Source organism: Siphateles boraxobius, unplaced genomic scaffold, assembly GCF_051911475.1.
Source record: "Siphateles boraxobius isolate OS27281-9 unplaced genomic scaffold, OSU_SipBor_1 19, whole genome shotgun sequence".
NCBI lineage: Eukaryota > Metazoa > Chordata > Actinopteri > Cypriniformes > Leuciscidae > Siphateles > Siphateles boraxobius.
Genome location: NW_027508799.1, coordinates 30,400,596 through 30,426,071, shown reverse-complemented (window position 1 = coordinate 30,426,071; position 25,476 = coordinate 30,400,596). Strand labels below are relative to the sequence as shown.

The window sequence follows — 25,476 nt, the reverse complement described above, 5'->3', positions numbered from 1 at the left end:
TGGAGAATTTTAAGGCATCGTATTAAACATTGTATGCAAGCAGACAGTAATCAATCATATGTTGTCCCATAAGTTTTTATTAACATCTCATACATGCACGCACAAGTATCTGAAATCAGCAAAACTATAGCCTGAATATGCCTTCCTACGAAGGGCAGAAAGTTTCTCAAATGCTATAATGAATATTTAAATCGTACGATAAGAAACTCCTGATATTAGCGAAGAAATCCTAATTTCAGATAGAAGTCGAGGGTACGTTAAGCCTTCTCTGACGAAGAAATCTCAGATTAACCGCGCGTATAAATGGTACCAGAACAAATTAATCTGATTATGGACGAAGAAAACTCCATTCTCAGCATTTTGAAGGTGATCTGAGCGATGCTCCTCAGTCACCAATCAAGGCCTTGTTGTTCGTTACGTCATTGTATTCATTTTAAACCGCTGAAGCGCTCATATGAAACAATCGCGTCGGATTAGTGGTATAAATTCTAGCCTAAGCTAACTAGTAATTTGCCATTGTCTGTGAAAGAACGGTGCTGTTTTGATTTGTTAAAAAAGAGTCACTCACACGCAACGTCGTGTCTAAGTGAGAGACTCAGTGCAAACTGTCAGCACAGCTCGTCCGCTGCTCCGGCCGATCTGTGTTGTTGGTTGGCATTGCGTCCGGAACGCGAGCAGGCGTTCCTATCTAGTTTTTCTGACAACAGCACCAATCTCACAGACCCTCGTGTAAACAAGCGACGGTTGTAGCCAATAGCTCCCTCAATCCTAACTCGCACGCATAACTTACAAGTAAAACCCTCTACCTCGAGTGATAGTTCTAGCACCGCCTAAAACTTAGACACGTTAGAGCGTAAAGTGTAACCTTAAACCAAAGACTATAGATTTTGCGTGATTTGAACTGAGTGATTTGAACACGAGTAATGAGAGTCAAAGCTCTTCGAGGCTTTGAATCAAAAGGAGTCAACTGCGTCACAAATGATTCTTTGTTTGAAACGCCCTCGCTGGCTACCCCTGCTGGTCAAAACAGTGGAAGTGTAGCGGAAACTCAAATCAACGGAACACCTTTTACAAACCAATCGCAAAGGTTTTATAAAAAAAAATGTAATCAGGTAATGGCAATCCGCGAGCTACCTAATATCGTTTAATATGAGGTGTCTTTCAAGGCACAATATCTTAGTAAACCATAGGGCTCGTTTTATGAAAGCTTGACTTGAAAGTCAATCAGACCCTTTATCAAATGCGTCATTAAATGTGTACGAATCTATAAAGTGATACGAGATCACATAGAGACCAGATACACAATGGTTCACGAACCGTTGAAATTTAAAACAATTTCGAAACAGCTATGACGCGTAACGAAGCCCAGTTTAATAAAATCACGTGACCTTAGCAGTGATACACTCCGAATGACTTGAGACGAATGGTTCACCCTGGTGTCAGAGCTTCTCGAAGCACGTCTCATAAGAGGGTTAAACCACCCTCTTCTCTCTCTCTTTCTCTCTCTCGACCCCTTCCTCTTGGTTTCACTTTCAGATTGAAACCCAGATACTTTGGGTTTTTATTTGCGTTTCTTTTATTTTACTTAAATCTACCCCTATTTTATTTTGTGTATTTACACCTGTTGAGCCTGAATAGTCCTATTCAGTTAAATTGAATTTAATTAAATTGGGAATTTAATTAAATCAATTTGCTTAGTCAAGTTCCCCTCTAGTTACCAGAGCTATGAGAACACACAATGTTTACATAATTTTTTTTATTTTTTATTTCAATTTAGTTATTTACTTTTGTTTCAGCCTGAATTCTTATATTCAGCTAAAGAAAAAAAAAGGGCCTTAACTAAATTTGAAATTTAATTAAATTACTTGATACGCTTCACCTTTCCTTTTAGTTTTCTTAGAGCTATAAGGACGTTCTAACTTTACCTTTACCTTATTTTAGATCACTAGTCACTATCCTCATCTTCTCCCTCTCTATAGGATTACAATATCTAGCGACTGTTGTTTCCATAGAGAGTTACACAGGTCATTAATATCCTACTTCCTGTCTGTGTTTTACCCATCCTCACTCCTTAGCACCAAGCTAAGTACATGAAGTACGGCTAAACACAAACACACAGTAGGCCCCAGACAGAACTGGAAACACTTCCCATTGTTTCTTCTTCTTCTTTTGGACCTTGAGATGTCTGATGTGTCCCTGGTAGCTTAGTCTAACAGCAGCATAACCCATAAGTGACTCCTGTTTACCTATGTCTCCTAGATAAACCTAAATAGGTAAACCACTCCTTTCTTCCTCTTCTTTTCTGGTTTCATCCTATTGTTTTATTTTGGTTTTGCTCTATCTGTTACTCTCGTAGCACAACATGTGAGAAGAACCATCAGCATTTTTGAGTAATAGGTTATGACATGTAAGAGCCCAGTCATCAGTCGATGCTGCTTAAAGCACGTCAACTAAGATACTCAAAACCTTTTTTTTTTTTTGTTGTGTGTGCTCACCAACACTAAATTTTAGCTGCTCCACATAGCCATTCTCCCACACAGATAGATCACCACCTCTGTAGAAACTTGCATTTGCCTTTGCCATTTCTCTCTCGTGTTCCCACAAGTGTGCCAGTAGGCCTCAGACACCCAGCCCTGCTACACCCAGTTAGGCAACAACGAAAGCAGATGTCCGACACCCAGCCTGAGCCACCAAGAGCTGACCAGCATTATCTTCTCCTTGGCCATGCTCCTGCAGGCCTCAAACAGGAGGTAAATGAACTAACGCTGCCAGCCACAGGACTCCACAGAGAACGAACCCTGCTCAACGGGAGAAGGCACAGGACAGATGCAAGGACCCTGACAGAGCAGAGCAACTGAAAGAGATCATCAGTTTTCAGGCGGACGACAGCTCTGAGCACCTGCAAACCGACGGGTAAAGAACTGTTTCACTCAAAGAACTTAAAGAAATGGTTGAACTCAAAGAGAGCTAAAGCCATCAATGTGCAGCGGAAGTCCGAACACTGACTTAGCGATGCTGTAACATTATTGACGCACTCCATGTGGTCCAAAGAGAGCTGCAACAGTCCAACCCACTGCAAATGGACCACACAAGAAAGATGGACCCTGCTGACCTTCACATTAGCAGCGTAAGCTTCCCCAGCCCTGCACAAAGGGGGGAGGAGCCAAAGCCCTCGGCTTAACACTTCACCAGACAGTGCCCTGAGAGCCCCTGCAGCTGCAGGAGGAAAAGGTAAATCAGACAAACCCTGAAATGGCACATGAGGTGACACTCAACAATCTCAAGTGAAAGGTCAGAATCATCCCTGCCAATCTACGAGACATTGATTTTCACCTGCAGTCTCCAACCGGTATGGCACACCGAGACAGACTCCATCTGATCTGGACACATCCAGCCCAGCTGGGCCCTGCCCAAACACCAAGCAGGACAGACCTAGAAGGCCCTGTGCTACCACCACCAACTCCGAACGAGTTGTCTGTGGAACTTACAACGAACCTGTGACGGAGGAGGACACCAGCTTCAAGAAACTTTTCCTCCAAAACCAGTTAGTCACCATATTTTCACCTGCCCCCACGCAATGCCCACTCAACGATGTGTGACCTGATGCGGAAGGCCTCTAACACAGAAGGCCTCCCCAGAAAGGGTTCCTAAGACCCCATTGATCCTGAACTGCAAAACCAGAAGCCACACAGCATGAACACAATGCAAGACTCTGCTAAAAAGTCCCTGGTCAGCATAGGACATAAAACTTTTAAAGTAGATGAAAATGGGTGCTCAAAGAGCAGCAAGACTCTGCATTAGTAAAAATAGAATTTTACTGATATAAAGAAAATCTTGAATGGACGTGTAAGCCTCACCTGCCAACAGACTATGCACAACTCTTTTGAAACAAACATTTGCTACATGCTGGTTGAATTGGCACTGCTACATTAGTTTCCATGACAATGAAGGGTTACAGGAAACACTAGCTCCAAATAGGGCATACCTTGACGCCATAGTTTAGGAAAACCACCTGAGTTTTAAACTACTGTTAACCTACAGGCGTGCATTTGACCATTGCGGTCCAACTGGAACACAACATGCGATACGCATTTTGATCACTGGTTGCTGGCTTGTCTAAATGCAGATAAAACGATAGCGGGAATTGACATCTCTACTGTAAGTGAAAGAGTCTTAGATTTCCAACTGGTATCAGTAAGTTCAGCATTAAAGCGTAAGTCTGTTTGACAAAGGAATCTCATCTCAGCAGCTTGTAAACTGTACCGATATCTATCCTGCTTTGGTTGAAGGAATCCAAATTGCAGTATTGCTTAATCTGTTTCTGACGAAGGAATCTCAGTACAGTGTTATATACACGTAGACTTGGGTGATGCTCCCCTTTCTACAAAGTAAAGACCTTACAAATTATTGTTAGGTTGATGTAAATTCACCTAAATTTTGGCTGCATCTACAAGCAGAGAGCTACCTAGCGATCAAAACTGTTTACTCGCTGAAAAGTCAGTATTTATGCACGAGATGGACGTAACTATATAGGCTTAGACAAGCTTTGACTTACAGCAAATCTATTTCCTTACTCTGTAAACAAATAGAATAAGTTGCGTACAGTAAAGAGAAGAGTTCCATGAGTAAAATTTGCAAATGCCAAACCACATTTGCATTTTACTGAATGTAACATCAAGTTCTTGAAAGATTTAAAGTATAGGCGCCCCCTTTTAACCCGTTTAAACATGCATAACTCATTTAAAATGTGCGGACATTCTTCATGGACTGTTGAATTGTTCTGACATGCACTGGTTCCCATGACAACGACTTGTCACAGGAAGTGCTAACTCGTGACGTCATCTTGTAAACAAACCAGCCTAGGTGGCTAAGCTAACTTAACCTAGCGTCCATCCAGCTTAGGCTAAGCTAAGCTAACCTAGCATCCACATTCAGCTTAGGCTAAGCTACATAATAACTTCTACAGTTAGCGGTTAGCATCATTTACTTGAAGCCTTAATTACAGCTTTTATGTATACAGCGCAAAGTATTCTAAAATACTTTCTTTAACCCCATTTAGGGTTTCTAATTTTTCTCTTTCCTTACTTTCAATTCTTCTCAGCTGAATTTCACCTTCACTAGTTTAGGCATAGTCCTTGCTGAGCGCTGTAGGCTAAATTTGCAGATGCCCTGTCAATTAAACCCAAGTTTAATTACATGTAAGCTGTGTAGCTAGAGAAGAATTCTTATAGTTATGAGAATTTTCATCAGCATGTTGACTAAACCTTTGGAGGGACACACACGGTGTAGTCTTAAACACGCAACAGCTGTGACCCACTATGGAGTGTTGGTCCAGGCAAATCTAAAGGTTAGTCACTAGTGCTATTGATTACTCTCAATTTCAGATCATTCCGGCTGTTTTGATCACTTACTTAAGTCCTTTTTATTTTTATTTTACTTCGATAATAATAGCAGTCAGCTATTCACTTGTCTATACTGTCATGTATATGATTTATTTCCATTTCTTCTCTTGTTCAAATGTGGTTCCATTTCCCATAGGGCCCAGAAAGGAACCAGAGACACCTTTATTTGTGATTTTGTTTATTTTCAACAAGTGCAGTAATTTTTATGACCCTGCAACACAAGTAACTTCAACGATTACTAGGGCATAACTATAGTCCTGAGGATTGATAATAAGCATAATTTGAATAGGAAAGCTGTCCTTTTTCCTCCTATTCTTCACTTCGTCAAGCCGTAGTGAACCACCGGTTAAGTCCAGAGAAATATTTTAGCCATAAGAACCATCTTAAGTCATTTATTTCATCTCGGCTTTGCCCTTTCCAGGAAATACTCTCGGAACCACACAAGTCTTAGCCTCCTAACATTCACAGCTAAGATGATAAGGATACAATACACACTTCACTAGCTAGCTACACATGAAATACCTAGCTTTATGCTACATATCTAGCGAACCCATTAAACCGTGGCTCTGAACTTTCTAGGGTCATGCATTAGTCTCTCACCACAGGTGTGCCAAAATGTTGCAGATCCTCTGCCTAACCTGACCTTAACCGGTTAGGAGAACGAAAAGACTGACAAGCCATCGCGAGGAACACTGTTCCACCCATGGCTGCTGACATCCGACGGCACCGGAGCCAACGGAACTGCACCATGAGAGAAGAGGACAAACGACCCATGACCCAAGCCAGAGTTACAGCCACACCGGGGTGATCAAGATTCTCATCTCCCTACCCCACCTTATGGGTATAAAACAGAAGGTAAACAACCTCACATAATAGATCACAGCGTCCCACAAGGAGCGGACCTGTGCCCAAAGCCTTACAGACCAGCTAGACACTGAGGTTCGAACCAGATTCAATGCAGCTGGACTGAGCATGCCCAGGACCAGCACAGAACTGTCACCATGGCAACAACCCAGGTACCAGCCAAGCCCCTTGGAGAAGCCATGGAGGACAGCACCCTCAACCTGCAAACACCACAGGAAGACCACGGCTGTCAACGACAGCATCCTCTTCCATACCCTTCACACAGGTGTCAATCTGAGGCTCCGCAAGGACAGCTGGACGAACCTGCCTCAGAGTTACTGGAGCCGCTGACACACGCAAAATAGCTCCCTGCACAGGACTCACCGAGGAGTCCTGTAAGGTACAAGCTTCCGACTCCTTGCCCACCCCAGCTTAGGCAAGCTTGCGTCGGCACCACCATAAGGACAGAACAACACTTCAATCCTTCAGACCTCTCGTGACTGAGAGGCTAACAACCACCTTCTGACCTCCGGCCACCAGCACCATGTCAGCTTGAAAACCTCTCTATGCTACATAGAGGCCTAACCACTTCCTGCAACCACAAGGAAACACCTGCCCCATAACTAATGAACTTCAGAATGTCCCAACACCTGCTGCCTCAACACCTGCTGCAGAGACCTGGACTTGGCTACTGTCCACATCACCAGCCGTGGAACGACCACCGATCCAGAAGACACGAGCAACCAGAGGCCACCATGGCCTTCCAGCCTTCTATGACAAGTGTGTGTCCGATCTCTCTGCACTTCCAACTTCGCTCGTGGTTGTCCTTGAGGGGGGACAACAACGATCGAGAGGGGGGATCTGTAGGGTATGGACCAATCAGACACATACTATTTATTCATTATATACAAAGGTTTATGAAACTCCTCACACAGCCCAAATGAACAAACACAAGTGAAAGAAACAGTGTCATGTTACAGGGCATGATAAGGAGATTTTACGACCTCAGAGGAATGTGGCCACATACTCAAGAGAGAGACTATGAAACAGAAACCCTCTTTAAAACAGACTTTGCTGCGTTAATCATAGACTAACTGATCTATAAATGAACATGCATAAAACTGTGAAAGAAACAGTGTAAATGGTTTACTGTCTCGTGTACTATTAGGTATATATTATGGTATGTATCCTGGTATACAACCAACTAACGATCAATGTAACCTCACCTGTATAATGCCTCCTACCTAAATAATCCTCATTTAATGACTCACACTTTGATGTACATCACCTTCTTCTAGAATGCAGTGTGGATGTGTTATAGCTATTTTAGCATTAATGAAGGTATAATCATATTATGGGACAAAGATCCGTAAATCAACTAAGAGCCACTTTCCCTCTCAGACATGTCCCCTTTCTGATTGGTCGAGTTCAACCCTTAGGGGAGCATCTTCTCCAGGCCTTATTAGAGACAGTCCACATGTGACCTCCCTCTCTTAGTTCTTTCATCCAGCCGCAACACTGTTCTGGTGATACTGGGGAGCCCCCCCTCCCCCTCCACGGGGGCCCCAGGGCCCAGCAGGCCTCGATTCCAACCAGATATGGGCTCAGGCAGGAGAGAGATGACTCTCTCACAAAGAACCAAGGACAATCTCAAGAGTTTTGGAACAAAGACTCCAACCAACAACGACTCCAATCACCCATCCTTCCGACTTCCTCACTTCTCCTGGGTGCTCGGCGTGGCCTCAACAGAGTCCCAGGCCTTGCCCAAACCAGCCATGCGGTCCTGGAGAAAGAGAACGCTCAACCAACTTCCACTTGACACCGCCGGAACCATCAACGACTTCAATTTTCAACAACTTCAAGAATTGTTCCCATTACAAATGCAAGTATTCAATTCAATGAAATGTGAAAATGAAATTCTGATGGTTCTTCTCATAGACCCTCTTCCGGTTTCCAATTTCATCCTATCACTAACCTATTTATGTATTCATGTGTGTATGTTGTTTGGTTTATTTATATTCATATAAATATCTATATTTAGTTAATAAAACTTGTACATAATATGTATTTGGTTCTGTTTTGCTTGCAATACAAGTCACTTTACGATCACGGTTTTTGCTACTGGCTCAAAGTACTGTACAGGCGAAGAAATAATTATTCTTCGGTGGCCATGGAAGATACCCTTTTCTTAGAATAAATTAATAATCAAAAGAGTTCGTTGGAAGAACTGATTAATTGATTGTAATATTAATTCAGCCACATCAAGTTAATCCAATTAACTGACCCAAATATTTATAATTAATAATAACAAGATATTATTGATTATTAATATTTCCAAAAAGCTGAGTTCCTTACATAATGTTGTTATAGTATTGTTAAATATAAAATTAAATGTCCCCAACTAAGCAAGCCAAAAGCCAATGGCGACAAAGGCGAAGAAAGGCGAAAAAGGTGACAGTGACACCCATGGTGTTGAACGATTTGACAAACTGTACTTTCACCCTAGTGACCTCTACCACAAAGGCCAGATATCTGATCTTGCAGTTGTGTCTGGTGAGGTTATCTTGTTTCAATTAGCAATTGAAAGAGGAACTTGGCTTTGCTTGTCTAAATTAACTGTATAAAAGGAAGACATATTTTCTGTGTAGGTCAACCCTCTTTTGGACCTCAGCTCCTTTGCAACCTGTCTTTCAGAAAGAGAGATCTCTCGACAACTTTGCTTTTCTATAGGCAAGATTATTATACTCAGAGTGTGACTTATATTTTATTTAGAAGTATTAGAAGTTATATTTCATTATTAAACTCTTCATGATTATGGATTACATATTATTATTTCTAATGTATTATTCGATCATCTACTGCTAAGAAATATAAATTGATTTATCATCTGACTGGATCTCCTTGCATCAGTATTGATCCATTATTGAGCGAATATAATACATTTAGAAGAAAATGTGATTTAATCAGTTGTTTGTGATTCTTTCGGCTCTTCTAGAAGTGCTATGTCAATTAACACGCACTCAAGTGTGCACATATTCTCACGTTCATTGATAATTTAAGTGCTTAAGATCACAGGTTAAGGTCAGAGAGACTCCTCTCTAGTTTCTTCCCTTTCGAAGAAGTAAATCTCACATTCTATTGAATGAAAGAACCATGTGAATGTTCAATGGAATTTCTGCTGTTTTGGTAAAAGTGCAGATAACAGCAACTGTCTGAGTAACTTCGCCTTGAAAGAGAGTTGTGTCTGTTTCTCTTCCTCCCTATTTTTTTGTCATATTGTTTTAAAGATCTTAAATGCTTAGGTTAGCTGGTAGCCTGATATGAAAACATGGGAAATGAGCAGCTGTGTTGAACCTCTCCTGACTCAGATATACACTGCCTTTGTTCACTCCTCAAGCCCCAATTGGCCGCTTTGGACTAAGTTATAAAGCAGGCCAAAAGCCCTTTGAGAAGGCCCAAACAAGCCCTGGAAGTGACAGTGGAAACACGACTGGAGACGGAGACTAATTTCATAGATCTGCATATGCTTAATGAAGTAAGGGTGTAGAGTTAAATTCAAGCTATTTTAAGGCATTTTTCATAGGAAAAAACTTTTAAATATGTAATTGTGATTTTCAAAGATGAGGTTTATTGGATGCAATTATTGACTGAAGGGGAACTTTAATACGTTCATAAATAGAATAATTAGGAAGTGAAACCTAAAGTGGAAACACTGTGTAGGATACAAATAGAGAGGAGTGTAAGAGATCGGTGTATGTGTAACCAATCTTGAGAATATTTCACAACAGGACCACTGTATGGAAAATCTGAAGTGCATAAAGCCATACCTCAACATGTTTCCATGGATACTGTGGATACTGGTTCTCAAACATGGGTATAAATTCATCATAGTGAATCTGATGGGAAACAAAAACATTGGTCATCTGAGATTAACCTTACAGGCCTAAGCATATAGCCTAAGCAGAGGTTTTTTACTTGTTTGAGCTGCACATCTTCGGCGTAGTTCATCACTGTGTAGTGTTTTTGATAGTCGTCAAAGTGATCCAGCGAGAAAGGTCTGGACAGAAAGACAAGCATTGTAATGCAGTGATGTATGAACATTTGCAGACATGGTGTTGTATGATTAATGTAAATGCCAAGACAGGTTTGCTGACATCATGACCATTTAAAAGTACAAATAAAACAAACAATCACATATCATCAAATATCACATTCTTATTTTTCAATACCTTTACACTTTCATTCTTTCACGCTTTCTCATTCAGACATTCAGCTTTGTTATCTCCCTGAACTTTTGGTGACCTACAGTAGTTTCCCCAATCATTTTTGGAGCTATTTCGACTCCAATAAATATACTTAGCCACATGATATTTCTATGATTTGTTCTGGACAAAGGGTTTTCAGATATGTCTAAAGGATGTGGAATGTGTGTGGAGGTTTACTTGTTGGCAAAACGCAGCCAGAACACGTCATATGCATAAAGACGCAGAGGTTCCACAGAGCGCAGCAGCACCATGTAGCGGATGTCAAACTTCACCATGCCCACCTCATCTCTGTGAAACAGCACGGGGTCCTCCAAATACTTACTCACCACCTGAGAGAGACACACACAGGTTAAGCCCTCAGGGTTATGAAGGAACATATCTTATGTCATCAGATGTCCTTGCTTTTGCAATTTTCACAGACATGTACATCAAATCACACTAGGCTTTGTTCACAACACCAGTTTTTGGAGTGCGTTTTGAGTCTCTTTGAGTTTGGAGTTTTGAGTCAAGCTTGTCTTATCTTATCAGTAACCAATAACCAAAGTAATATCAAAGATGGCGACATCCATAAATCTGGAAAGTCTTATCACTTTAGAAACGTCAAGAGTCCAATCGAGCCGCAAATTCATCTGTTAAATTGTCTATACCTGACAGCAGCTTTTATATCTGGGTGGAGAGCGGCGCATTTGAGGTGTGTGTAGAACACAAAATTGACGACAGCAGCTCTGGTAGAGAACAGTGATTAGATCTAAAACATTCAGATGACACACAGCTCATATCTCGGCCACTGTAACCGAAACCACACATGAAAACACAGGGTAGACACACGTGACGTTTGTGCAGCACAGAGCGGCTCTCTCACTGCATGAGTAACAGACTACAAGTTGTCCAGTCCGGTTCTGTTCACACAGCAAGAGGTTTTCGAGAATGCGTTTGCGAGTCCTGAAAACGTACAGGTATGAGTTTGGTTATAGAATGCATTTGTCACTACTGTAAATAACTGATCTGTGTGTGAACGTAATGGAATTAAGGACTCAAATACTGGACTGACAACCGTATTCTGTTGTTGTGTGAACGTGGCCATAAACTACTGCTCAAAAGTTATTTTAGTGTCTATGAAAGAAATCCCTTTATGCTCACCAAGGCTACAAAAATATTTGATAAAAAAATCTGGAATATTGTGAAATATTATTACAATTTAAAATATATTTTACAATATATTCAAATAGAAAAAAGTAAAACATTTTCTGTGATGCAAAGCTGAATTTTCAGCATCATTACTCCAGTCTTCAGTGTCACATGATCCTTCAGAAATCAATAATTTGCTGCTCAAGAAAGAATTCTTATTACACCACCACTGCATTTTGAACATGAACTAACAATGAACAGTTGTAAATTTACTAACTAATAAACGTTAGTTTGCCAACTCCAAACAAAATCCCATTCTTTCCCGTGTGACTTCTCTCAAAGTCATGTAGGCCATGAGGCCTTCAAAACACATCTGGCTTTTATAGTATTCAAACAACTTCTACAATTGTTTTCTATGGGATAAATAAAATATTTAATCACTTTTAGCATGCTTATTTATAATAATAATAATAATTAATGATTTAGATATTATGTAATTCTTAAAATCCATTACACATGTACAATTTTAGTTTATCTATTATCAAGCACTTAGATTAAATGAATATACATATATATTATGAAGGTAATATAAGCTTTAGAATCAATAGATAAAGCTATGAAATGACTACATGTAAGCTTAAATGTTCAATTCTCTCTATACCTATATCAACTATATAAACTAACTTTTACTTGCATTGATACAGCAACATTTTCTTTTAGTTGTCCTCTTTCATAGACAGCTCTTTTCTTCTTGCCGTTTAAATGTGTTTAAATTCTTAATAGGTTGTATTTTTTAATCGAAATTTTACATTTAGATGTGTTTTCTACTTTTAGATGTGTTCTTTTATCTTTTAGATGTGTGCAACTTTTATTAACATTGAGGATTTATGTACTCATAAACATTTAAAGGAAGATGTTCATATAAGCTAAAGGACATTATTAATGATATAACCAAGCTGTTAGAAATGCATAAGTTAAGATAAGCTTTCTGGGACAACATGTATGTGTGACAAAAACCCAAGTAGCAAAGGAACTATGTGTTCCTTCCTTTTCCTCCTTGGTTGGAGATGTAATCGTCTTCGCTGAAGTGAGCACTACACACACGAAAATCCTTTATTCGAGATAATTTAGCTCCCGCTGAGTAGCCGATGGCAACCAGCCAAAGCTGTCTCATATTCATATTTGATACAGGAAAACGATGAAATTTGAACTTTGATCCCGGCACATCCTTGTTGTCACAGCCTGGGAATTTACAAGTTCGCACCATTGTTAATTTAATATTTTTTACCTTGTTGTCGATCGATTGTGTAAACACTAGGAAGAGCTGATCGTCACGTGCGCACTGTTGACATTGACAGCAGCGCGGATTGATAGAAACGGAAGGAAAATAGTGCCGCATTAAAACTGAGGTATGAATTTTGCCCGGCGTGTTTTTTTGTGTGTTAAATTAATCAAGCTTTGAAACGCAAATCTTTTTTTCACGTAAAAACGCACAGTTTTGTGGCCCCGGAAAGTAGCCGGGATTACTTCATTCAAAAACTTCCAGCGGTCAGAACTCGGACCAGGGGGGTGACAACAGAGTGGGTCAGTGTGTATACACTATAGTGCTGGTAAGGATTGCATACAACTTCATGTCTTAAATGGGCGAACTAACCCTTTAAGGTAACCAAGGCAATCTTCTGAAACAGATGCAGCCTACTCAGGATGTGTTAGGGTATATAACCTGGTGAAAGGGATCAGCCCTTGGCCCTTCTCATGTCAGACTCTGTCTGTGTGTGAACTGCCTTTCTTGCAAGAAATAAAACGTTTGATACTTTGACTTTTCAAAGGTTTCGACTCGTCTCCTTCCTCCTAACTTTTCGAATAGAATTATTTCCACGACAATTTGTATTGAGAATTTCCACAACAATAATTTAAGGCATAATTTAAATGTACAATATGTTAGATTTTTTGCACTAAAAGATCCTAAAATCACTAGAACAATGTTATATATTCTGTTGACTTGTGTACTTACATTATCTCAAATGTTTCCAACAATACTTAAATCCAGAGAAATTCGCAATTTCACAGCTCTCAGTAGAAACAGTGTGCTTCTTGAAAAAATGAGGACGTAGACGTTGTAGCGTCAAAGCCAACGATCTCTGGTAGCGTCTAGCAAGCCATTGTTGTGTGTTTTGCACATTTGCTATGGGTTCTTCGTAATTGTTTTGAACAAGTGATTTCTAGGGGTGAAACTTGCCTTTAATGCATCTTTGCTAAATAAAAGTATTAATTTCAAATTATCATACACAACCACTAAGAACAAACATGGTAGCACTTTACTATAAGGTTTGCTATATGAGAGATGCCTTTTTGATTAAAACAAAATAAGTGGTTTTTAATTATGTAAGAAATGCTTTAAATATAAGAAGTGCTATTGGCTTAAAGAAATGTTTCAACATTATTTGCTTAATTTGAAAGTTACTGTCTAGGTGACTTCCTTTGTTTGTAATATAGATATAAATGTTTCCAGACTTCTACAAAAGTTGCTGAAAGGGCACAAGGTGGTAAATATGAAGTGTGAAAACCACCAGCAAAAAGACAATGTCGTCAAAGAAAAAAAAAAAGCGAGAAGGCACAAACAGCGTAGAACGACAAGGAAAGAAAACCTGATGGGTAAGAAAGAAGTTCCAGAGAATGATTCTATTATGAAAGGAACAGTATGGCAAGACGGAGCCTTTTCTCTTCTTGCCTTTTTTCCTTTTTGCATAGCTGATTTTATGCTGGGATTTAGGCTGGGATATGCGGTGAAGTAGTTCATTCTTTCTGTCTTCCGGTCTGTGTGAAGGAGTTTTGTTTCAGTGCCAGGTTTTGTTTCAGTGCCGTGGGAATATTTGAGGCCCTGCATTCCTGTTAGGTCCAAAAGACATTTAACCCTGAAGGGCGAAGATACTGTTTTCTCTCTTGGTCTGCCAGAAGAGACTATTAATTGTTTTATGACGCATATGACAGAGACTAAGCCTTCAGGGAGACTCTTAGAGAGAGAGGGACTCCACGACTCCATAACCCCATGACTTACTACAAGCCTTCTTTTCTGGAGTACAACAGGCCATCTTTTGTGCTGCTCTTTCAATAGACCAGAGGAGATTTAACTTTTGACTGTGTTAAATGGATTGTTCTCTTGTTTAACAACATGGCAATTGTTCAGCTGACGAAAAATCTTTCCAAAAGACTTTCAGCAGAATCCATAAACAGTTTAAAGGTGTGAGTTGTCACCCTTGTAACAACAGGTAAGCAAATGTTGACCAAATGTTTGTGACAACTGTCAAGCTGTATTTTCTGTAAATCTGTGGGCGCAGACTCAGTACAGAAAGTGGGATAACAGGCTTGTGTGTGTGTGTGTATGTATGTATACCTTCGGGGTGCTCTCTCGCTGTCTGATTATGTAGTTGAGGTTGTTCGTGATGTGTGTGTCCAGACCTCGGGCCAGATTCCAAGGTTTGCAGATCCAGTGGTTTTCCAGTCCTCTGAAATTATCATTGACAAACATTATACACTACAAATAATAATAAGTAACACGTAAGCTTGATATTTCAGACTTCATCTTAGGACCATCCTTTATGCAGAATGTCAAATTAGACTAAAAGAGATTTATAATGTTCATTTGCTTTGTATGCAGTAATGTAAATTTCTTGATGGAGAGTGAAATGTTTTCTTTACAAACAGTGTATGGAAATTGTGAGAAGATTGTTAAAGAATACTGATACGATCAGTAACTGTAATAATACAGATATTGAAGGCTTCTGTCACTGGACCAGTGTGTTGTGATTGATCAATCGCTTCCAGCATGTTTCAGAAATGTCACACCCCTAACCATTACGGTGAGTTTTAACACACTACTTCAGCATAAAAGGTCCTCTTTGTTCTGTATGAATGTACTGCCAACATCTGTTGTTCATTAGGAAGGACCTCAGAGTTCAAGGCCCTTTCTGGAGGCTGATGTGGAGATCTAGCCGGAAACTGACCACATTTGGACTTGTTATACAACGTGTATGATATCATATATAGTGTAATGTATGTTCTTATTGGCCAGAGTTGTAATACTCCCCTCATATTCTTACTATATATTCTGTAAACCAGGGGTCTGGGGGCTGAGAGCTTGTGCCTCCCTAACGCTGGTACATTCATTCAACTGCTAATAATTAATTAATAATTAACTTAATTTCTAACAATGACTAAGGATATTAAGGCCCTCAGATTACTGGACACAAGTTCCCTGCTCATCATGCTCTTGGTAGAAGACTCAGATATTGCTCTCCCAGCCATTTTTTAGTCACTGTTCAGCTACAAAATAATGTTTCTTGTGTATAGGCTTGCACTTGCAGCTTGCACTCTTCTCAACCTGTCCTTACAGGAGATCACAACAATAGCAAACCATATCCATCCAAACCAATCAATTCCTGATGGGAAAAAGTCCAGCTCTATTTTTTTTCTTGTTCGAAAAGCTATTTCATGTGTCACAATAGGTAAGGAAAGACTATCACAACTTCCTTTTCACGCTGACTTTAAGTTTTATTCTTATCTTGCAATTTTTAGGAAGTTCAAAAGACCATCTAACAACAGACACAAAAGGAAGTGGAGCAAGAGTATGCTTTAAATCAAATTACAAATTAGTTTTGCAGCCCTATGATCGGACAGACGCTCACCTCTCCTGTCTTTGCAGGTAATGTCTGATAAACTGAGGTAGTTCAGTCTGTAGATTAAAGGTCTCGGGGAGCCACGGAGCTCCCTGACCTCCCCTGGCTCTCCGTGCCACAGATGCCAGGCAGTCTTTAGTGGTCAGCACCGTCTCACAGGGGAACTGGTTGAGCAGGACATGAGGCCGTTCCTCACTGAGTTTACTATTAGTCAGTTGAGCAAACAAAGGTATTTAAGTGAAACAAGAAAAGTAACAGATCACCAATTGCCAGGTTTTTGGGCCAGGTTTTGCCCAAGTTGTGGAACATTTGGGGACCATATGTCCTCAACAAGGATAAAAACCTGAAATCGCCCACCATTAAGTTAAACAAAGTAAAAATAGCTTAATGAACAATGTCTTAATTAAAATGCAAAATTGCAAAAAAGGTTTGCATGAGGGTTACGTTTAGGGATAGGATTGATTTGTGCGTGTGTGTAAACCTGCTCACCGATAATCTCGGATATGAGAGAAGGCCCAGATTACGTCAGCCTCTTCCTCGTTTTCAGTGAATTGGAAACGTGGATGTTTCAGATGGTCTAAAACCTGCTTCATCTCAGTGTAGACCCTGATTTGTGCATACAGGAAAAGACAAAGTGAATACTCTCGTTCCAAAATCTTACATAGTTACAGTCTGATGCAAGGAGGAGACCTTTTTCCACATTTGCACCTCCCGTCAAGACTAAAACAGCAAAAACGAATACTTAAAACTGAGAAGTTTAGAAACGCTGCCGACCCCGTTTTGCGTATTGAATCTCTGGAGGGCGTTTGAAACTTGAAACGATGACGCAGAGGCTCTCTGATTGGGTGTCATACAACGGAGGAAAACATACAACAACAGCCTGTACTACCAGTTACGTTAGTGCAAGTAAATTCTGCATTTTACAATAATAATACATGCGCCAGAGGCAAGCTATTATTCGAGCGATCTGTGACCATTCCCATGTGCAGCGGCGGTATCGACCATACATGGAGTGCAGGTTTTGGGTTAAGCCAGGAAGAACCAGCGCATAATGGGATAAATTTATCAATGAGGTTATGGTTCCTGAGGAATGGTGTGAAAACTTTCGAACGTCCAGATCGGCACTTATCAACCTCAGCGAAATCTGAGGAATGAAGGACGGAGATCATATTCGTTTTAATTCTCCATTTCTAAACTAAAACGCAGTAGTGTGGATGGGGCCTCAGTCCCTTGTGGTTTCACACCAGGAAAGGGGGGCCATGCTCACATTGTCTGGTTCCCATGAGGTGTCATAAATTTGTCAATCTTTATACCATACACAATACAGACCAATTGCAAAACGTCCTTTCTGCTAGATGTTCAGCTAAGATACAGTCAGCATGTCCATTTATTCTGAGACATTTTGAAATCTTTGTGGTCCGACTGGTGGTAAATACAAACTTTTGACCTCTTTAAGACAGTAAAAACAGGAAGTACAAAATTTCACCTTAAGTCAATCAGCTACATTTGAGACAAAGATTAATAAAAGAAAAGCATTTAAATGATAATGGTAAACACATCAAAATGATAGTAATAAGAAACACAAGATAATATTCATTGATTACTTAAAATATGATGATTATATTTGATTAAATTATATTGAAGATCTAAATGACAAAACAGAAGCAAATGTTAAAACATTAGTAAGTCATAAATCATAAATAAATAAGAACATAAGTAAGATTTAGAATGTTTCTTTTTCCTGCTTCACCACAGTCAAAAAAGTTGATAAAGAAGTGTGTTGTGCATGTAATATATTGAGCCCATCATGAGGAAGGGCATATGGAAAACTGTTTATAAGAGTGTGTGAGGACAAACTCTAGTCTTTAGTCAGCAGACCAACTCGTCTTTTGTGTTTGTAATGTTGTAATGCGAGGGGTTCTGTAGCACAGGGGCTTTTAATCTAATAAGGCATGTGAAGCCACAAGGCATGTGAAGACATATGCACGCATATGTTATCCGCCACAGGAAACCTGATGCTCATATTTTACAGGCTGCTGCTCATATATTGAACTAGGCATAGGAAGCTGCCCACTTGCTCTGGCTTATTGCATTAAACCACATTGCTTACTAATGCTTATTACCGACATCGAAGGGTGAGCATTCTCTTGAGATAAGAATAATCACTGTAAGAATTGATTGATCAAATAGCCAGGCCAAAGAGGCAGCATATGACACGGTTGTTATATTGCAAACACGGTTGAGGAGTACCACGAAAGGTAGACTTATAATACAAAGGTGAAATCTATTATTATTTTTATAATAGAACACGAATTTGTATAGACTGATCACCTAACTCTTGAGGACACGACTAAAGGATAGGCTCTTTAGTTACCGCAAGGTTATCTAAATATTCTATATGAGAATATGGGATAATTGGGAACGGTATTGATCGTGATAATCCATCGCAGTGTAAAGGTGTGGAAAAGTGAGAGTATAGAAAGTGGGACAACAACCAATAACAACCCTCCGTATACAGAAAAAATAATATTGAAATATAAGCGGATAAATTAAAAAACGAACATTAGGGGCACCTTTTTGTCCTTTAAGAATATAACCTTATCATTAGAGACCACTTACAAATATCATGAATAAATCACATATGTTTTGATAAATTATCCTTAGAAATAAACATTATAACTTTGAGCTATAGCCTAATTGGCCTATATGAAAGCTAGGAAGAAAAGGTCTAATAATATTTTAATTACGTTTACAAGCACTACAATCTCTGGAGAAATAACACACATCAGTTTAACAGAAAGAATAAAGACAGTTACTTTTTGTCCATTCTTCTTTGAATTTTTGGTCTACATTGTGTGATGGATTTTTAAAAGATAAGATAGTAAACTGTCTTTTAGAACTAATCATGTTTCTGACTCTAAAAATCGGACCTTTAGATTATCTAACCTTATGATAAACTTTTACCTGACTTCCCCTTTGGGTCTAATATTATGGCTAACTCTTACCTGACTTCCCCTTTTAGGTATCCTAACATCTGAACAAAATGCACTGTTTGAAACTAGAGGAAACTCATGACTTGGTTGTGTGAGTGTAAAAATAACAAATATGGGAAATGAAACTAGACAGAGGTCTAAACTTTTGGACAGGAGGATTTTGTAGTCGATCAGGAATGAAACAGGGAGCCAGTGCAGTGAGTGTAAAATAGGAGTTATATGATCATATTTCCGGACTCTCATTAGGACTCTGGCAGCGCTATTCTGAATGTATTGTAGCTTCTGGATATTTCTGCCAGAAATCCCAATGAAGAGTCCGTTACAGTAGTCCAGCCTGGTGGAAATAAAGGCATGAACAAGTTTCTCTGCATCTTGAAGAGTTAGTAGGGGACGGAGTTTGGAGATGTTTCGAAGATGGTGGAAGGAAGTTTTGCAAATGTGTTTAATGTGGTCATTGAAGGTCAGCTGCGAGTCAAACCGAACCCCTAGGTTTACGACTGAGGAATAGATAGGGATGACCTGGTCTTCAAAGATGAACAGATATGCGAGAGGAACAAATCTGATGAGGAGTGGCAACAAGTAGTGCCTCAGTTTTACTAGAGTTCAGCTGGAGGAAGTTACTTTTCATCCATGCCTTTACCTCCTCAAGACATAGTGAGTCGTGACATGGCTATGGAGGGGCTTTCAAGCAGTCTTGATGTAAAGTTGCATGTCGTCAGCATAACAATGGAAGGATAGGTTTAGGGAAAAATCTACCACAATTGTCTTGTGGGTATCAGAATAATTAATCGTGTCATCGCGTTCATGATCAGACATACGTACCGCTGCATAGTTCTTATTTGCACATATCTCATTTGAAGAAGACGAATGAATTATGATAACTTATGTTTGCATTTGTGGTTGGTGTTTGGAGTGTGTTTGGTATTCAAACTCCAGCTCTTACCGTATTGTGGGGAAAATGCAAACAAAACTTTTGTTCTACTGTATGGAGGAAACACAGAATGCAAAGCTGAACAGAGGTGAACGAACAGCGCTCAAACGCTCTTGTGCATAAATACTGCACAGTGGGATTAAAAGAGTTTATTTACATGAATAAATGTGGAGAAAAGCTAAAAAAAACTGATGATGTAGAGGTGTACTCTGCAGCCACGGCAGCCAATAACCACTCCCAATTAATGCATATACCTCACATTTCGTGATGGTATACATGTATGTATGTACGTCACTTTCCATGATGTTTCATGTGGTATTTTCGTGATGTTGGTTTAACTTCCCTTAATAATACAGTAAATTATAATGAGTGCTATTGTTGTTTTCATTGAGGTGCAACCTGTACATATCTGTTAACATCTCAAAAAAATTCATGACCCTTTAAAGCCTAGTAGTTTTTGTAAACCTCCCCGGCATTGGAGGATGAAGGATCTAGATAGAGAACCCAACTGCCCACGCTGTGACCCAAGATTTATAGTAGTTCATTAAGGGGCTGTAAACAATTGCATGAAGAGACACGTTACAGATCCTCATTTACATACAGTGCACACACACACACACACACACACACACACACACACGCACACACGCACACACGCACACACGCACACACGCACACACGCACACACACACACACACACAGTAACTTAGCAATCTAAATGGGGACATTCCATAGACGTGCATTATCTCGTATTATTACACTAACCCTACCCATCACACAAAACTTTTTACATTAAAAAAAATGCTTTTTTTAAACTATTTTTAACCTTTTATACAGAGAACTTATGTATACATTTACGGAAATTAAAAAAAAAAACAATTATATAACGAATTATATATAAATTATATATATAATATAATTATATACAATTATATATAAAGAAATAATTTTGACATGGAAATAAGACTTTAGAGTGTTAAAGACCACAATGAAACAATACTTGACATTCAACATAAAGGCTTACTTTAGAACTTTTCCATCTGGTACACTATACGGCTGGATGTCTACAGGAAGCTTCTCCTTGTTCTCTTGTAGAATCGTCTGGAAAAGTTCAGTGATGTAGAGAGAAAATGGTACTTCTGGATCAAAATTATGTCCACAAAAACACCTAAACAATCTGACATATTACAAGTAGGAATGCCAACAACCACATAAGATTCCACATAGACAAACAGTTCCAAATAATATTTTAAAGATGATTAAATTCCCTCACTTCATAGTAAAGGTCAGACGGTTCCCGGATGTCATCGCTCACTGCCTCAAGGTCATCGGGTAGCCATGGTAACAGGCGGCATCTCCTCACCAAAGCGTCTGCTTCTCCGTATGCAAAATCACGCGTCACCTCATCTGATAAATGTAAAAAAAATTCAAAACTCGTATCAAATCAAAGGCAGAAATTTGAATAAAACCACTTTATAATGAAGGGGTGGATTTATAATCTCTTTCTCTTTTATTATTTAATGGATAGGGAATCATAGTTTCCTCAAATGAATTGCATACATACATTCTGCTATTAATGTTAAGGAAAATATCTGTATTTTGTTATCTGAGAGGTGACTGTTACTGTACTATACATACCACAGCTTGGGAACCACTAAGCTGTGTCCGCATGGTGAGTGTGACTGAGTGTGAGTGTATGTTTAAGGTTTTTCTTATATTTTGCATTTTGTCTCTACTCTGTTGTGTTGTTGTTTGGACATGATCCTGAGGACCCCCATGAAAACGAGATGTTTCATCTCATGGGGATGATCCTCTAATAAATGTTAATAAATAAATAAATAAATAAATAAACTAGCATCAGCTAGATCTTCAGTTTTTATTCATTTAGTCTGGCTTCCATAGAAATATGCAATTATTTTGTAATTAACTGAATTGATCATCATGCATATGAATCAAGAGTTCTAAAGTTTGATGTTTTGTTCTTATTTTTATTTTGCCGTTCTCATGATAGCTGTAAAGACAACTGTGCCTTTCTGATGTTATATTTCTGCAAAGACTTAAGAGGAACTCATTCACATGCTTAGAGCCCAGCGATAGTGATCTCTTCAGACTGGAGTCGAAACCACATTAGTTCATCAAGTTTATCCTGCACCTTGACATGTCATCGTGACCTGCTAGACATTCACATGACCTTTAAAACTCCCAATAATGGCTCAAATTATCTATGCTTTTCAACAGGTGCTTCCCTGTCACATAATCTAGCCTAGTACAACGTGTCTTGGTAGACTTCTGCATTTGTCTTTTTTGGTTCTTTCAACTTATTCTTTTTTTCTTTTGAAGACTACAATTACGCTTTACAATTTACGCTTTACAATTACAAACCCATCTTCATGCCAATAACCAATTTGAACCTCTCCAATCTGGTTTTCGCCCCCTCCACAGCACAGAAACTGCTCTCCTCAAAGTCCTTAATGACCTCCTCACCTCCGCTGACACTGGTTCCCTCAACATCCTTATTCTTCTCGACCTGAGTGCAGCCTTCGATACCGTGAGCCATAACATCCTGCTCACCAGACTCAAAGACCTTGGTATCGAAGGTACTGCACTCAGCTGGCTCCGTTCCTACCTTTCCAACAGATCCCACTTCATCTCTCTTCATAATCACACCTCTGCAACAGCCACAGTCACCCAAGGCGTTCCCCAAGGATCCGTACTCGGCCCCCTCCTCTTCATCATTTACATCCTCCCCCTTGGTCAGATACTTCGTCACTTCAAACTGAATTTCCACTGTTATGCCGATGACACTCAGATCTACCTCAGCACCAAATCCCCCCACAATCCTCCCCTCTCCCATATCAACTCCTGTCTGTCAGCTATTAAAACCTGGATGCAACATAACTTCCTCAAACTCAATAGCAATAAAACAGAATTCCTCCTCATAGGCTCCAAATCCACTCTCAGCAAAACCAATAACATCACTCTCACCATTGACGACACCATTGTCTCCCCATCCCCACAGGCCCGCAACCTCGGCGTGGTTTTTGATTCAACCCTCTCCCTTGAACCTCACATCTGTCATGTCATTAAAACCTCCTTCTTTCACCTCCGCAACGTCGCCAAAATCAGATCCTCACTCACACCCTCTGCTGCTGAAAGACTCATTCACGCCTTCATCTCCTCACGACTGGACTATTGCAACTCACTACTCCTTGGTATTAGCTCAAACTACATAAAAAGACTCCAACTGGTCCAGAATGCAGCCGCCCGACTCATCACCCGCTCCAAATCCTGGCACCACATCACTCCAGTCCTAAAACAACTACACTGGCTCCCTATTTCCCACCGGATCACATACAAAATCCTGGTCCTTACCTACAAAGCCATCCACCACCTGGCCCCCTCATACCTCACTGACCTCCTCTCCCCCTATCAACCCTCACGGTCCCTCAGATCCACCTCAGCCGGTCTCCTCTGCATCCACAAGTCCAAGCTCCGCAGTTTTGGGGACAGAGCCTTTTCCAGGGCAGCTCCCAGGCTCTGGAACTCCCTCCCCCATGAGATCCGCACCTCTGAGTCCCTCACCATCTTCCAGTCCCGCCTCAAGACCCATCTCTTCACCTCTGCCTATCCGTAGCCCCACGCCCCTCCCATCCCTATATGTTTTTTTTCTTTTTTTTTTCTCTTGCTGATTCACCTGCCCTGTAAAGCGACTTTGAGTTCGAGAAAAGCGCTATACAAATTCAATTTATTATTATTATTATTATTACAAATTTACTGTTTTATGTTATTTTTTAGTTTTATTTTTCTTTATTCATTTTCATAATGTATTTTGTGAAGTCAGACTATGTTTGTGGATATGTGCTGAGCAGAGAGCTGGTGTTATATTTTGCTTAGAGGTATGTAATGTTCACCTAGCAGAGATGATCCAATGATGATTATACTTCAAATTTGTATTCCACTAATGTATACACTGAGAAATAGTTTCTTATTGTAGAAAGTGCATTGTACCATGTGCATTAGGTATACACTTCATTTTTAAACATAAGCTAAATGTTTTTCTACCTTACAAAGAAGTTGTAAGTCTCTCTGTGATGTATATAAGCTCAATCCTTACTGTACCACCTTAGAGAAACATAAAGGCATGATGGGGTGAGAACATAGAGAAAAACGGAACAGAGAAATCTGGAATCTGGACCTTCTCTCATATAGCCTTATTCTTATATGCCTGTTTCTCTCTGTCTGACACATGATACATAATAAATAGAAATCTATTGGTGTAGCTTGCGTGATTCAAAAATAATAGGGGGAAGCAGGATTTTCAAATCTACAATTTGAACTTCAACTGAGAAAAAAAGATTTAGTCGCTAGTCGTGCATCAGTTATTGCATTTCAGCAATATATGGCTATATTCACATTGTCAGTTTTGAGTCTTGAAATGTTCGGTTCAGTTATAGAATGTGGTTGTCACTCCTATAAATAACTGAACTGTGTGTGAATATAACCGTATTAAGGAGTCAAATACAGAACTGACAACCGTATTCTGTTGCTGTATGAACGAGTATGTGTTAAAATGTGACAATGAATCTTAAGTAGTAGTTTATATTAGCTCAAGTTTGCTTTGTGTGGATGTATTGTTGTGTTCCAGTGATGTGCTTCAACTCAACCTTGAAGGAAGAAGATATTGCCTATGTTTTATCTAATGTTGTGTCTGCAGGACACATGTGTTAAACAAGTGAGGATGCCAAAACAACAGCCTCCAGGAGAATCAGAGAAAACAGATGAGTATGTAAAAAAAATACTATGGAAGTCAATGGGGCCTCATGAACTGTCTGGTTACAGACATATCTTCTTTTGTACTCAGCAGAAGAAAGAAATTCATACACGTTTGAAACAATTTGAGAGTGAGTAAATGATGTGCTGAGAAATACATACTTTTTGCTGCAAAATATTTAATGATTTTTATAAACTAAGCGTAACTTTTATATTTGTTATTGCATGTTAAAATGTGAATTATCAAATCAGATCAAGCTTTTGATGAACGTTTACATCTCTTAATCATCAATATATAGCATTATATGTTTTGCCCTCACAATACAACTACAGAGCTTTGATCATAAAACTGAATATTGAAATATCATCTTACTTAGACATTATACTGGGAGATATAGAGCTACAACTGATACTCATATGTAAATGCATTACGTATAAGTAGCCTGCTATGTTGTTATAAAGATTTCA

At 39.5% G+C, this 25,476-nt stretch overlaps 1 protein-coding gene across 1 annotated transcript in view; it reads right to left on the bottom strand.

Annotated features, from left to right (window-relative positions):
- Positions 1 to 25,476, bottom strand: part of ttll12 (tubulin tyrosine ligase-like family, member 12) — a 71,686-nt gene that overhangs the window by 21,440 nt on the left and 24,770 nt on the right. The window contains exons 5-12 of the mRNA XM_077234966.1: positions 21,512 to 21,645; positions 21,263 to 21,339; positions 16,804 to 16,920; positions 16,324 to 16,518; positions 15,033 to 15,144; positions 10,688 to 10,839; positions 10,221 to 10,302; positions 10,073 to 10,141 (exon numbers count right to left, since the gene is read on the bottom strand). Of these exons, the coding sequence (XP_077091081.1) occupies positions 10,073 to 10,141; positions 10,221 to 10,302; positions 10,688 to 10,839; positions 15,033 to 15,144; positions 16,324 to 16,518; positions 16,804 to 16,920; positions 21,263 to 21,339; positions 21,512 to 21,645 (938 nt within the window). The remainder of the gene's footprint in view (positions 1 to 10,072; positions 10,142 to 10,220; positions 10,303 to 10,687; positions 10,840 to 15,032; positions 15,145 to 16,323; positions 16,519 to 16,803; positions 16,921 to 21,262; positions 21,340 to 21,511; positions 21,646 to 25,476) is intronic.